The 14817-nt window shown below is 48.8% G+C and overlaps 2 protein-coding genes across 3 annotated transcripts in view; one reads left to right on the top strand and one right to left on the bottom strand.

Annotated features, from left to right (window-relative positions):
• SGSM1 (small G protein signaling modulator 1) overlaps positions 1 to 8476 on the top strand; it is a 55249-nt gene extending 46773 nt beyond the window's left edge. For both annotated transcript variants that reach the window (XM_036354326.1, XM_036354327.1), the window contains 5 exons: positions 506 to 588; positions 1863 to 1972; positions 3454 to 3550; positions 4646 to 4813; positions 6442 to 8476. In XM_036354326.1, the coding sequence (XP_036210219.1) occupies positions 506 to 588; positions 1863 to 1972; positions 3454 to 3550; positions 4646 to 4813; positions 6442 to 6530 (547 nt within the window). In that variant the 3' untranslated portion in view covers positions 6531 to 8476. The remainder of the gene's footprint in view (positions 1 to 505; positions 589 to 1862; positions 1973 to 3453; positions 3551 to 4645; positions 4814 to 6441) is intronic.
• A 1242-nt stretch (positions 8477 to 9718) lies between these two features.
• TMEM211 (transmembrane protein 211) lies at positions 9719 to 13294 on the bottom strand. The gene is made up of 3 exons (XM_036354388.1): positions 13094 to 13294; positions 12171 to 12309; positions 9719 to 9981 (listed from the first exon to the last, which is right to left on the bottom strand). Exons 1-3 carry the CDS (start codon positions 13292 to 13294, stop codon positions 9719 to 9721), a joined length of 603 nt encoding a protein of 200 aa, XP_036210281.1.
• Positions 13295 to 14817: the final 1523 nt, after the last annotated feature.

The following is a 14817-nucleotide window of genomic DNA, read 5'->3' as shown; positions in this document are numbered from 1 at the left end:
AGGAATATTCCTCTGAGAATTAAATGCTGCAATATATGTATAGCAGGCTGAGTAAACAGTAAATGCCCAGTAAATATTCACTACTTTTAAGTGGCAGATGGGAATTTAAGACAGAGGGAACTGTGCAAGCACAGGGGCATGCGCGTGTGCTCTATCTGTACAAGTTGAATAGTGCCATGTGGCCAGAGAGGACGAAGTACTGGGGCCTGATGGGTGAGACTGTGAATATGGAAGGGAAGGGACTGTAAGTGCCTTGTGTCCCCATTTAAGGGCTTGGATAGTGTCCTGTTACACAGTGGAAGACTGTGACGGTTTTGAGCGCTCAGGGACCTCCTTGAGCTGGAGGTTTGAAGAGAGTGAGATTGGGGATGGGGATGCAGGCAGGGGGTTGAGGGCGTGGTCCTGGTGAGGGGTGGGGAGCTGGACCACAGAGGAGGCAAGGGAGGAATGGGTTGGAGAGGCAGGGTGTGGGTGTCCACACTGAGCCCCTGTGTCTCTGTCGTAGCTACATCTGGCAGCACATTGAGATTGGCTATGTCCAGGGCATGTGTGACCTCCTGGCTCCACTGCTGGTCATTCTGGATGACGGTGAGTGTGTTCTCCTACCAAGGGCTGGGGGTGCAGTTTCGTTCCTACTGCTGGGGGTGGGAGGAGATGGGCGGTGAACTTCACTTTGTGTCAGGACAGGTGCTGAGAAGGCCTATCTGGTGAACACATCAGGGTCCTCATGAAATAAAAAGTCCTGTGTTCCATGGTGGCCAGTGCTGAATGCCCAGTGCCCGCCACCCAGCCAGGGCGTTGCTAGCCACTGATGGTACAAACAGGAATGGGAATTAAAGGAAAAACCCAGGCCCAGATTAGATTGACACGTGACCTATGCGATCTTTCTCCCAGTAACCCGTAATCCCAGTCTTATCATGATAAACACACCAGACTGATTCCAGTAGAGAGGCATTCTAGAAAATACCTGACAAGTACTCTTCAAAACTCTCAAGGTCAAAAGAAACAAGGAAAGCCTGAGAAACTTTCATAGCCAAGCGGAACCTAAGGAGACATGACAAATATGTCTACCCTAGATGGGTTCTTGGAACAGAAGAGGGGCATTAGGTTAAAAACTATGGTCTTTAGTAAATAATATACTATCAGTGGGCCATCAGTGACAACAAAGGTACCATATTACGTATAAGATATTCGTAAAAGGGGAAACTGGGTGTGGAGGTATATGGAAATTCTCTCTACTCTGTTCTCAGTTGTTCTGTACATCTAAACTGTTTTTAAAAAATAGTCTAAAAAAAATGAATGCGATCCTACTATGCCTTGGGAAACCTCATAACTCTCCCCAAAATTATTAGGTGTTAAGAGAAAAAAGGTACCCCTTTTAAATAAATGTTTTAAACACTGGGTTAAACAATATGAAAACAGATTTCTTTATTGTAGGATTTCTCAGAGCTTTTTCTTTCTTTTTTTTTTTTAACGGTACAAATGGCATTTGGTTGCAACAGGAAGTGGAAGAGGAGGGAATATAACAGCTCCAGATCCTGTGGCGGCTTCAGACTACGTGGCCGTCCTCAGAAAGCGAGCTTTTTCCTAATATTTGTAGTGACTCTCAAAGCAGCTTTTCTCAAAATTATTTTAGCATTTTTTTGCATAACATCCTTCCAATATTGATGTTTCCTATTGTAATACAGAAGTTCCCAGACATGAGAATTTCATGAACCCTGCCTTGAAATGGATGCACCAGCATTCCATTGTCCATGTGCTTCTCATGTGTGGCCAGCTCAGGGCCTGAGACCATCACTTTGGGACCTGCAGTCCCTTGGGCAGTGGTGGAGCTGATGGTTTCTCCTGTGCTCTTTCCCCAGAGGCCCTCACCTTCAGCTGCTTCACGGAGCTTATGAAGAGAATGAACCAGAACTTCCCCCATGGAGGCGCTATGGACACACACTTTGCCAACATGAGGTCACTAATCCAGGTGTGACTCAGTAATATAACTTATTCCAACTCAACTCAATGGGCCTCAGGTCAACTTAATAGCCACTCCTAGTTTAACTCAACTTAGTAACTCAGCCCAGCTGAGTTGAACTCAAAAACTCAAGTCTGCCCAGCCAGCGTGGCTCAGTGGTTGAGCATTGACTTGTGAACCAGGAGGTCAGGGTTTGATTCCTGGTCAGGGCACATGCTCAGGTTGCGGGCTCGATCCCCAGTGTGGGGCGTATAGGGGACAGCCGATCAATGATTCTCTCTCATCATTGATGTTTCTATCTCTCCCTTCCTCTCCCTTCTTCTCTGAAATCAATAAAAAAATATATATTTTTTAAAAACTCAAGTCCACTTAACCTCTGAATTGAACTAAAAAATTTAGTTCAGCTCAACCTTAAGTCAACAACTCAAATCAATTCTACCAGATTCATTTTCACTGAGCATTTACTCAGTCCAGGCACTACGACCACATAATGACCAAGACACAGCCCCAGCCCTAAGAGGATGTTTGATTGTATTGGTCTTTTTCCTCAAAGTAATGTTTGGGGAAATTACACACACACGCACACCTTTATTGAAATGTAATTCACATATCATAAAATGTACCCTTTTAAAATGTACAATTCAGTGGGTTTTCGAATATTCACAGTTGTGAAGCCCACATCACAGTCTAATTTCTGAACATTTTCATCCCCCCGAAAAGAAACTCCATACCCAGTAACATCAGTTCCTCTCCCCAGCCCCTGGCAACCGCAAGCCTACTTTCTGTCTTACACGTTTATCTTTTCTGGACGTTTCATATAAATGGCATTATACAATATGTTGCTTTTGGGTCAGGCTTCTCTCACTTAGCACGATGTTTTCATGGTTCATCCACGTTGTAGCATGTAGTATTTGTTTTTATTGCCAGATAATCTTCCATTGAGTGAATATACCTTTTTTTTTATCCATTCATCTGTTGATGGACATTTGGGTGGTTTCCACTTTATGGCTATTATGAATAATGTTGTGCATTCATGTACGAGTTTTTATGTGGACATATGTTTTCATTTCTCTTGGGGATATAAATCTATATGCAGCCACACCATTTTACATTCCTACCAGCAGCACATGAGGCTTCCAGTTTCTCTCCATCCTTGTCAACACTTTGCTGCCTGTCATTTTTATTATAGTCTTCCTAGAGGTGTCAAATGGTATCTCATTATGGTTTTATTTGTATTTACCTAATAACTCATGACATGGAGAATTACTCATGTGCTTATTGGCCATTTGCATATCTATTTAGGAGAAATGACTGGGTTAGGTTGAGCGAGGCTGATTTCTACTTCAAATCCTTTGCCCATATTTTACTGCACCTGGTTATTAAGGGCTATATGGTGTCCAGTATGGGGATGGACCATCATTTATCCAGCTGTCCCCTCTGGTCTGGCCTTTCCTCAGGAGGCTGATGCCCACCTTTCCTTCCTCTGACAGATCCTGGACTCAGAGCTCTTTGAGCTGATGCATCAGAATGGAGACTACACTCACTTCTACTTCTGCTACCGCTGGTTCCTGCTGGATTTCAAACGAGGTACAAACATCAAACTGGGGCCTTGTTCCCAGACTCTTTGTAGCAGAACCTCAGGGAAAAGATACTACAGAGCAAAAATTAGTGTAAGAGAGCAGTACCTACTTATTGAATTCTCATTATCAGTTCACCTACCTTATCTTGCAGTGACACCATGCAGTAGTAGTATTGCAGTCCCCATTGTACAGATGAGGAAACTGAGACTGAGAAAATTTGAACTCCGAGCTGGGAGGAATAGAGCCATTTCCCTTCCATTCTATTATGCTGCTTATCAGAGACCAAGAACTCTGAAGCCTCTGGAGCATGTTTCACATGGGACTTAGATATTATGGAGAACACAGTACATTGCTATGACGCTAATTTGGGATGATACTAAGAATAACGTCTAACACATACGGAGGTGTTCATTAAGTGCCAGGCACTGTGCTGAGCCATTTCTATGTATTATCCTGTTAGTCTTTTACTACCGTCACCATCACCCCACTTAGAGATGAGGAAAGAGAGCATCTAGCCCAAGGTCACCTTGATGGAGCTAGAATTCAGACTGAGTTTATTGGGCATAGACAGTCTTGCTCTCTTCTTTTTCTTTTTAAATTACATTTATTGGGGTTACATAGTAACATTATGTAAATTTTAGGTATACAAAGCCTTGCTCTTAACCATTGCTCTATTCTAGCTCTTCACTAGACCCAGATGCAGCAACCAATTCTGTGTACAGGGAAGAGGGGAGATACACCCCCCATGGGTGCTAAAAGAGATGGGAGGGTACAGGAAGAAAGGAGGAGACTGGTCAAAGGGTAGAACCAGGATAGGTTAGTGTTAGTCAAACTGCATAATTCCTCCACTTGCAGAATGTCAGAGTTGAAAACTTGCAACCCACCTTATTTGTTAGCCCATTCTACAGATGGGGAAAACTGAGGCTTTGGATGGTCAAATGGCAGAGTCCAGGTCTCCTAGCTCCTGGCTTGAGCTCTGCTGCACCAGGACAGAAGCTCAGAGCACAGCTGGCCTGGGATTTTTCCAGAGGGCAGGCAGCATCATGAGCCCTGTGGCTGACTCTCTCCCCATGTGTGTGTGCGTTGGTGTCTGTCTCGGCAGAACTTGTCTATGATGATGTCTTCTCTGTCTGGGAGACCATTTGGGCAGCCAAACACGTCTCATCCACCCACTACGTCCTGTTCATCGCGTTGGCTCTGGTGGAGGTCTACCGTGACATCATCTTAGAGAACAACATGGATTTCACAGACATCATCAAGTTCTTTAATGGTACCCACACAACCGGGATCTCATCTGAGGGGTGCAGGCTTCTAGAGGGCCCCTTCCTGGGGCCTTGGGAGGGATGGAAATTTACTGAGATTGACACACAGGAGGGGCTGGAGGGGCTTCTGCCCACTTCTTGTGTCTCTTCCCAATGGATGAGTCGACCTCCTGTATTGCTGAGGATATGTTTTCCCCTGGGATCTGGCAGAAGGAGCATGGGTGTTGAAATCGAGCTCGGGGCAAACCCTGGCTCTGCCACTAGCCAGCTGCGCCCATGGACCAGTCACTTTCCTCTCTAAACATCTGCTTTCTCATCTGTGAAATGGGGTAGCAGTGTCTGCTTCAGAGGGTAGGTGTGTGTAGGAAAAGCAAGCAAAGGAAGGCAGTTGACGTGAATAAAAAGGGAATAGCCTTGGAAATCAGAACAGATGTGGATTCTGATCCCAGCTCTGCCACTCAGGAGTTGGGGGACCTTAGGCAAATGGCTTCTTGTCTCTGGGCTTCAGATCCTGGAGGATGAAAATGGTGCTAGACCTCAATCACAGAGATGTCAGGAGAGCATGATAGCTACTCCATATGAGGGGCCCATAGCAGGAAGCTGTTGGTACTGTTTTTACTACTTATAACATTGTTTTTTTTTAACCAAAGAAGGTTTTGGAAAAAGCAAAAGGAGAAAAAAAGCCATCTGTGACCTTCCCCTGGAAACATCATTAATTTATTTTAGAATAATTGTAGATTTACAGAAAAGTTGCAAAGAGAGTACCAAGTGTTCCTGATGCCCCTTACCCGGCTCCCCCTAGTGCTAATAAGTACAGTTACTGATGGGGTGTGTGCACCCGCTGGACTTGGCCCGCCTTCTCAAGCCTTGGAATTCGGTTGACACCACCACCTTCATTTCCTGTGCCACGTGATTTTCATCTGCTTTCTGAAAACCTAGCTGTGCAAAGCTATAAAGTCATCGACAGGAATACAATGTAGTTAGTGAACTCACTCACTCTAGTGTGCAATAGATGTGGCCTATTGCGGCATTTCCCTCTAAATTTTTCTGGGTTCACAGTGGGTGCTCTCAGGTACCTCGGCACCCAGTTCGGGAACCAGGGTCTTACTGCCTTTTTCCTCTGCTAAATGACTTCCTTATGATATATGTCTAAGTTTATGATTATTCTGCCTTAAAGATTTGACCATTTTGTGTGGCTCTTGATAACTTTATTTATTTATTTTTCTTTCCATCTTTCCCTCCCCCTTCTTTTGCTTCCTTCCCCTGACACTTCTAAGCATCTACTGTGTGCCCAGCATTGCTTTCTTACAAAAAGTTCCCAGGCACTGTATTTGTAGGAAGGGGGTGGGAAGACCTAACATTTTTAAGCATGCACTGAACCAGCGTCATCTCATTTGATCTCACAGTAACCTAGTGTGAAGCAGGTACTGTTACAATCCCCATTTTACAGATGAGGAAACTGAGGTCCAGAGGTGCCTCAGGACTTCCCCACGGTCTCTGCTTCCAGATCCCTCTGGGGCTGAAGTCAGAGGACAATGATGGGAACACCCCAGAGACCCTTCCAGGTGCTGGAAGTGTGTCCCGAGGATGGACACAGAGGGAGGCTCACGAGCTGTCTCCCCTTCTGCCCTTTCAGAAATGGCGGAGCGACACAACACCAAGCAGATCCTGAAGCTGGCCCGGGACCTCGTGTACAAGGTGCAGACTCTGATTGAGAACAAGTGAGGGCCGCCTCACCCAGGCAGCCTCAGCCAAGCTGCCACCTGCCTGTCGTGCCCACTTTTCCTCCCAGCCACTGGGGAGCGAGGTCCTGGTGTCTGTCTGTGAGCATGGACTTCTGTGCAAAGAGAAACTGGCCCGACTTTGGCCGCCGGGCAGGTGGGGTCGAGGGCTCGCCCCTTGAGTTCAGCCTTACGTTTTCCTGTTTGACCAAAGATCGCCCGTGTATGGGATTTCTCCTTGCGGGAACTGTCGGTGGATGGAGGGAACGTCTTTGTTCAAGGCCTCCAGACGTCTTCTCTATTCTCTCCCCGTCCCTCCAGACTGTCTTGTCAGATGAGACGTGGGATGGGATTGTTTCGGAAGTTGGTGTAGGAGTCTGTGGGGTGCCCTCTGTACTCTGGAAGGAGTCTTTACAGATGTCCCAGAACAGCTGGAAGACCGGCTGGCCGCAGGGTTTTTGCACTTAGCACTGTTGACATTTGGACTGGGTCATCCTTTTTGGGGGGTGAGAGGCGGGAGGGTGTTCTGCACATTGTAGGATGTTGAGCAGCATCCCTGGCTTCTCCCCACCAGATGCTAGTACTACCCTCCTCCCCACCCCATTGTGACAACCCAGAATGTCCCCGGATATTGCCAAACGTCCCCACTGGCTTAGAGGAGGGGCTACCAATGTATCTCCCAACCGGTTCTCTTTCTACCTAAGCTGCCCGTGTCCTGAGGCCCCCTTTAGGAAAGGCACGTGGGAGGCCTCACACGTCTCCCCTTGAGGGGTGAGATTCCGTCTGCTGTATTCTCTCATTTTTTTCCTCCACCTGACTCTGGGAGAGACTTCTTTTCAAGAAGGGAGTCTTCCTGCGGGGCAGTGGGATCCCAGAAGTGTCTGCAGGTGGGAGACAGTCCGGGGCTCTTCTGGGTTTCACCCAGAGCCCCCTGTGATCCCCCCAGGAAAGACTGCCTCTCCTTCCACACATGGGTCTGGTGCTCCAGGAGCTTGGAATGTGTGTGTTGGTGCAGCTGTTCCCCAAGTGCCCTTGCTCACTCAGGACGAAGGAAGAGGAAGACAGAGGGCAGCCAGGGTGATGTGTGTGTTTTCCATGGTGGCTCAGTCCGGAAATGGTCCCCGCCACATCTTCTCTCAAAGGGTCGCCAGTCCACAAACAGATCCTGAGTTCGGTGGCTCAGCTGCCCACCTGTCCTCCAGGAAGGTGGTCCTGCCCACTCTGTTCTGATAATGCACCAGAATCGGGGGAAACAGAGTCGGGGAACTGCTCTTCCCAAGAATGGCAGGTCGGGTTTTGGAGATGGCAGGAGACACCTAACACATTGAAGCGTTGACACGGGGTGCTTAGTCCTCCCACCCTGAGCAAACCAGGACCGGAGAAGTCCCTGCCCTGCGTGCTGGGGAAGCTCTTCCCTCGGTCACAGCGCCTCCAACTGCATCTGAGTCCCCACTTTCCCCTAGTGGGGCTTCCTGGGAGGGACAGACAAGCCCCAGAGGGCCCTTGCTTCCGAAGAGCGATCATCCTCTCACCCTGGTTCCCCAGTTTCCTTGGATGGGAAAAATGTGCGAAAGGCCCCCCCGAGAAAAGTGCATTCTGCCACATAGCTGCTCCTAGCAGGGGATGTTTTGTTAGCACAACCCAGACCCTCTGGTTCTTACTTATTTTTTGACGGAGTAGTCACACAGCACAGCACAAGATTTCCTCTCTGCCTTCTCTCGTGGTGTCCTGGGACACGTCGTGGTTGTGGCTTGGACTAACTGCTCTCTGTTCAGCTCTCTGCTTCTTCAGGTGTCCGTGAGCTGCGTCGTCGTCGTGTCCTAGAGTTGAGTGTGTGGGAGTCGTTCTGTCTGCAGCGTGCCCTCCTTTCTCAGTGTTACCAGCACATCTTGTAACTGTTTACTGAAGAGTTGTGTCTATATAGAGAGAAAACATATATAAACCAAGAGGTGTGTGAATCTGAGTTGTTTTTGTTTCTGTGTTTGGGGGAATTTTTTTTAACTTGAAAGAAATGTTTGTTTCTGAAGACTCCGTCCTCCCGCCGCAGTGGCTCAGATCCCCGATGGACACAAAAGTTCAAGGCAGGTGAATCACTTCGCATCCTTGTATCTTAGCTGTTCCCACGAGTAATGCTGCAGAACAGACCACCCCAAGTCTAGTGGCTTAAAGTGGACATTTATTTAGCTTGTGACTCTGTGTCAGCAATGTGGGCTGTGTTCAGCTGGGAGGTTCTTCTGGTCTCAGATGGACTTCATGTGTCTGTGATCAGCTGGGCAGCTGGGCTGGCTGTTGGCAGGACCGTGGGGCAGCCGGGCCCTGTGTCTCATGTCCTCCAGCTGGCTCGCTCAGGCTTGTTTACGTGGCCATGGCGGCATTTCCAAGACAGTGAGCAGAAGTGTGCAAGGCTCGAGATTGGCATCAGGTCATTTCCACCATATTCTCTTGGTCAGAGTAAGTCACGTGGCTGAGCTCAGACTCAGAGAATGGGGAGGTAGACTCCACCACTCCATGGGAGACTTTGGAAAATGACATTGAAAAGGGGTTTGGGCCTGACTGGCATGGCTCAGTGGTTGAGCATCGACCTATGAACCAGGAGGTCATGGTTCAATTCCAGGTCAGGGCACATGCCCAGGTAGCGGGCTCAATCCCCAGTTTGGGGCGTGCAGGAGGCAGCTGATAAGTGATGCTCTCGTCATCGATGCTTCTAGCTCTCCCTCTCCCTTCCTCTCTGAAATCTATATATATGTATATATATATATATATATATATATATATATATATATATATATACACACACACACACACACACACATATATATATATATATATGTATGTATACACACACACACACACACACATATATATAAAGGGCTGTGGATACAGGTGGGGAAATCACTGAGGCCATTTTGCGAACAGTGTACCATGTACCCCAAGGTCCATGCACAAGAGTCGTCCCCAGGTGGGGATGATATCTGGGTTATGACCCCAGTTTCCCTGAGTTCCCATCATAACAACCGGATAAGGTCGGCCATATTTCACACACCGCCATTTTACAGAAAAATACAGTGAGGTCCAGAGAGGTGAAGTGGCTTGCCTCAGGTCACAAGGAAGCAGTAGAGGTGGCATTTGAACCTAGGTACGTGGTGATTTCGTATAGCTGTAAAATGGGTTCTTTTCACTCCTGAGAAAATTTTATTTCCTCACTTCTGGCATAAGGATGATTTTCTCAGTGTCGCTGGAGAAGCGGATGGTCCTCCCCTGTACTTTGGTCGTGCGGGGCCACCTGATGACGGCCAGGATGCTGGCCAGGACTGCGTTGAGGATGGCGGTCACATAGCCCCAGCCCAGCTGGCACTGTCCACTGCGGTACACAGAGGAGGCTCCACAGGCCTCCTTGGCAAATGGGGAGGCCAGGCCGATAGGGAAAGCCAGCAGGCCGACAATGGTGGTGGTGGCTGGAGACAGCAAAGGAGAAAGCCACTGTGTCAGGGGCTCTGGGCTAACCTTCCCCGACTCCCTCACTCATCCACCCTCCTGTCCACCGTCCATCCATCCATCCACCCATTCATCCATTCATTCACTAATTTATCAGCCTGCCTATCCCTAAAATTTTTTTATTAAAGTATAGTTGGCATTCAATATAATATTAGTTTCAGTTGTACAACTGAAACAGAGTGATTTGACATTTATATGCCTTACAATGTGATCACCACAATAAGTCTAGTAACGGTCTGTCACCATGCAAAGTTAATATCATAATAGCACATCTTTCCTTTTATCCACCCATCACTGAACTATCCTTGTGCCCATTTGTCCATCTACTCATCCATCCATTCAACCATATTCTAATTCATTCATTCTATCCATCTCTCTGTCTACCCATTCACTCATCCAAACATCTATCCACCTGCCCACTTAGCCACCTGCTCCCTGCATCCATCCATCCATCTATCCATCCATCTATCTCCACCTTCCATTCATATTCCAATCTACCCATTCATCCTTATCCATTCATCTACTAAGACATCCATTGTCCACTTATCAATTCATCCATCCACTTACCCTCCCACCCATTCATTCATTCATTCATTCACCAGTCCACCCATTCATTCACCACAATTGTTAGAGGTGCTGTTGTGGGCACTGATGATGCTAAGGAAATGGGCTGGACACCTCCTCACGTTGGGCACTCCCAGTGCGGGAGAATCAGGTGAACCCTCAGCCTCGCTTGCTGCTCCTCAGCCACACCAGTCTCCTTGCAGTTTTCTACACACCCCTGCTCTCTTGTCTCCATGCCTTTGCCCCTGGTGTTCCATTACATGAAATGGCTTTCTACATTTGACTATAACTCCCACTTGTCCTTCCAGACTCAGCTCAGGTGATGCTTCCTCCAGGACACCTTTAACATCCTTCACCCTCCTGGAATTTTTCCTTGCACCCTGTGCTTATCCCCGTTGTGCCAAGTATCTATTAGTTGTACATGCCTGATGTACCCCATCCTCACCAGCCACTGTGCAAGCCTGGGACAAGGACTGTATCTCCAACTATTGAGCATCTGTTATGTGCAAAGCACTGTGGTAGATGCTGGTGATATTAAGACAGACATATCCTCACCCTCATGGAACTGACGTTCCAGTGGAGAGAACTGGACAGTAATCAGGAAAGCAGAAGAGAGATTTCAGGTAGTAAGTGCTGTGCAAAATACAAAGCAAGACAAGAAGGAGAATCTAAGGAGAGGGGCGCTCCTACCTGGAGGCCATGGAGGACCTCACTGAGAGCCCTTAATGAAGTAGGGAAGCAAGATAAGTGAAGATGTGAGAACAGGAGTCCACGCAGAGGGAACAGGCCAGGTGTATATGAGCAACAGAAGGCAGGCCGGGGTGGCTGGAGCACGTGGAGCCCGGCAGAGGGGGCCAGAGGTGAGGTTGCTAAGAGAATGGAGGGTTGATCAGGTGGAGCCTCATAGGCCACCATAAGGAGCCTGGATTTTACTCGGTGAGACAGGAAGTCAGTGAAGGGTGGATGAGCCTGTCTGGTGGCAGGATCTGATGTCAGTTTTAACAGGACCCATTTGGCCAGTGTGTGGCAAACATTCTAAGGTGGCAGGCAGCAGAGGGGCAGATGAGAGATGAGAGATGGTGGCGAATTAATTGGGTATGATTACCATCAAGGCCTGGGCTAGCTCATTACAGAGACTTAAGTGTGAGTCAAGGAAAAGCAACTGTTCAGGGCAGATGCAACCCTGCAGTCTCACGGCTTAGCAAGTGGAGCGTGGGCTAGATTTCAGCGTCTGTCAGCCCTCTGCTGGCACCCTGTGCAGTACCCGCGCTGCCCAGCTGTGTGTGGTGGTCCAGGTAGAGATGATGCAAAGTGGATGGATAAGAGAGAAATAAAGGGGGACCGACTATTAGGACTGAGATTAGCTCAGGGCAGGAGAGGGTGCTGTTAAGGATAGCATCCCCTCCGCCCCCGCCCCTGACCATTTCTGGCTTGCTAAAGGGCCAGGAAGAATCAAAACTCACTCCTAGGGCTTATCTCTGAAGATTTGACCCAGGAGCGCAGACCTGCTGACAGGTTTTTCCCTTTCATTCATCATTCATTCCACAGCATGTCTGGACTGCTTACTATGTGACAGTGGGTTTACCTGCAGCTGCCAGCACCCCCCGCATTTTGCCACTGCCCCTCCTTGGGCACAGCTCTTTGGGGGCCAGGACCCAGGACAGGAGGAGGATTGCATGGAAGGCCAACAGGAGCCAGCCTCCAAGGAGAAGCGCAGCTGAGACCTGTCAGGAGGAGAGAGGGGGGGCGGGGTGTTGACTGGGTGGGGCAGGAGGATGTTCCCCTGCATATTGACCAGCTACTGAGTCCTTATCCCCATTTTACACGTCAGCAAACTGAGGGCCCAGGAGGTAGGGTCATTTGCTTCAGGGCACACGGCTAATTAAGTAGTAGAGCCAGGGTTAAGATCTGGGTGTACAACCACCACACCCGACCTATGTTGACTACCTGCTATACGGCGGATCACCTTTGTCGTTACCGGTTTTGAAGGCTGTATAATTTTCCTTACAGGTACTGGGCCGGGAGTCCTGGCCCACTGCCCCCATTGTTGAATTTGGTAATGTGCCTCATACCAGAGACTTCCAACACCTTGGCTGTGGTTTTCCAACCTAGCAGTGCGTAGAGGGTGGCCAGGTAGGCGTGTGCAGGTTGTACACGGCACAACTCAGACGCACTGGGATCACAGATTTGCATATATTGATTACAGTAATTCTCCAGCAGATGGCAGTTTAGTGTCCTAAAGAAGGGGCCCCTTGTCTTAATTTGTACAAAGGTGCTATATGGGCTGACAGCTGCTTTTAGAATCATCCTGGGTATTAGCTAAAATGCAAATAGCCAGACCCAGCACCCCCCGCCCCCCGGCTACTCCCACCCCCACCCCGAGTCAGAGGCTCAGGTCAGGGCTAGCGGTGGTGGTGCAGAACTTGGCTTTGTTTCGTGCCCGTGGGTTTGACAGTCCCCCTTCCCTCACACCCCAGGTCCCAGTGAATTGATGAGCAGAGGACTCACCTTCCAGGCAAAGTCCGGAATGTCATCCAGGGACCTGAAGATCCCACAGCTCTGGTTCCAGCTGTCACCCTGAGGCCAGGAGCAGTAGGAGAGGACGCCAAAGGAGAAGGTGGGCGTCTGGAACCAGGCAGGGGAGAGGAGGCTGAGGGCCGAGATGCAGGTCAGGGAGAGTCCCAGAGCAACCCACACGCTGCCCACCATCGTGGCGTGTCAGTGACCTGGGGGTCAACACGCAAGATTAGTGGTGGAGGCTGTGGGGCAAGGAGAGAAACGGGGCCTTTAAAGGTGCCCCCCCCCCCCAACCCACCAAGCCAGGGATGTGGTTCTGTGTTCATACCCCAGGTCATCCGACTCCGTTTGACCTCACGATGCAATGGGAGATGCTAACAACTGGTGTGGAGAAGTGGTTTGCCCCAGCAAGTCCTGGAAGTAGGGATCCCAAGTCTCCGAATAAATGTTAGTGCTTAGACCTTTGAATAATCCCACCCTGCATTGCACGTCATCATCACTGCTCCATGCAAGGCCCCCTCAGTTCCATTCATTCATGCATTCGTTCATTCATTCATTCTCTCTGCCCATCAAGCCTTGCACTGTCCAAAAGGACTGTTTCTATCTACCCAGAGGGGTCACCTTTTCTACGTCACACAAACATGCTGTGTTTCTAGCAACCACCCTGCCCATTAACCCCTGCCAATCAGTGACCGCTTTAATTATCTAATGTGTATCTTTTTGTTCGGAGGTATTTTTGCAGGTATCTTTCATTTAAGTAAATGGCATTATTTTAGAAAACCACACGGAGACCCAGAGAGGTTATGCGACTTGCCCAAGATCCCCTGGCAAATCAGGGGAGAACTGGAAATAGAAGTCAGTACTCCTGCCCCTGATTTATAGAAAGAAACCCCCCTTCTTCCCCCAGCCATATCCCTACCACTCCTCTTCCCCAAGTTTGTGTCCCCGTGGCTAGATCCAAGAGAGGGAGGAGGAGCAGAAGGTGGGGAAGGAAGGGAAGGACTCCAGCGATGGATGGAGAACTGAGAGTGAACCATGAGGACAGGGAGAGTGTGATTGTGGAGTGCAAACTGCTCCAAAGGGAAGACGAGACCCCACTTCAACCGCTAACCAGTAAGCACCCCTTAGAGTCCCCTCTACCCCTCCCTGAAGGGGGTGAGCATGACACCCTTCCCTCCCCACCCTCTTCCCGGCCCCCTCCAACACGCATCAACAAATACAGAGAGTTCATGACATAACCTCACGCTGCAAGGGCCTCTATAGAGTACCTGCTGTAGAGTTTTCCAAATGAGGAATGTGGATGCCACGGTGCCTCCGGTGGTCCTTGGGCGACATATTCAGATGGCACCTGGACCCAGCCTTCAGTGTCACTCAATCATAAAATGCCGGAATTGTGTAGTTCTCTCCTTCCGTCCCTCTCTACAACTAAGAGTGTCTCTGTGGAAGCTGATGGGTCTTAAACTCCTCTCAGGCATTGATTTGTCACCCTCTCTCTTTCACAACGATAGGGAGCCCCGAGCAGGCAGCAGAGTCAAGTGGGGATCTGGGGATACAGCTCGATTTTCCTTGTATTTGTAGTGATGGCTTTGTTTTTGTTTTTGGCACAAAAGTGATTGCCCATTTACAATTGAAATTTATTTAAATGAAAAAGTGAGTCAACATAAAATCTAACCTACACAATAATAGAGGAAGTAGGAAGGTGGTATGCCCATGCT

This window comes from Myotis myotis, unplaced genomic scaffold, assembly GCF_014108235.1.
Source record: "Myotis myotis isolate mMyoMyo1 unplaced genomic scaffold, mMyoMyo1.p scaffold_m19_p_20, whole genome shotgun sequence".
Lineage (NCBI taxonomy): Eukaryota > Metazoa > Chordata > Mammalia > Chiroptera > Vespertilionidae > Myotis > Myotis myotis.
This window is presented reverse-complemented; position numbering and strand designations above follow the sequence as displayed.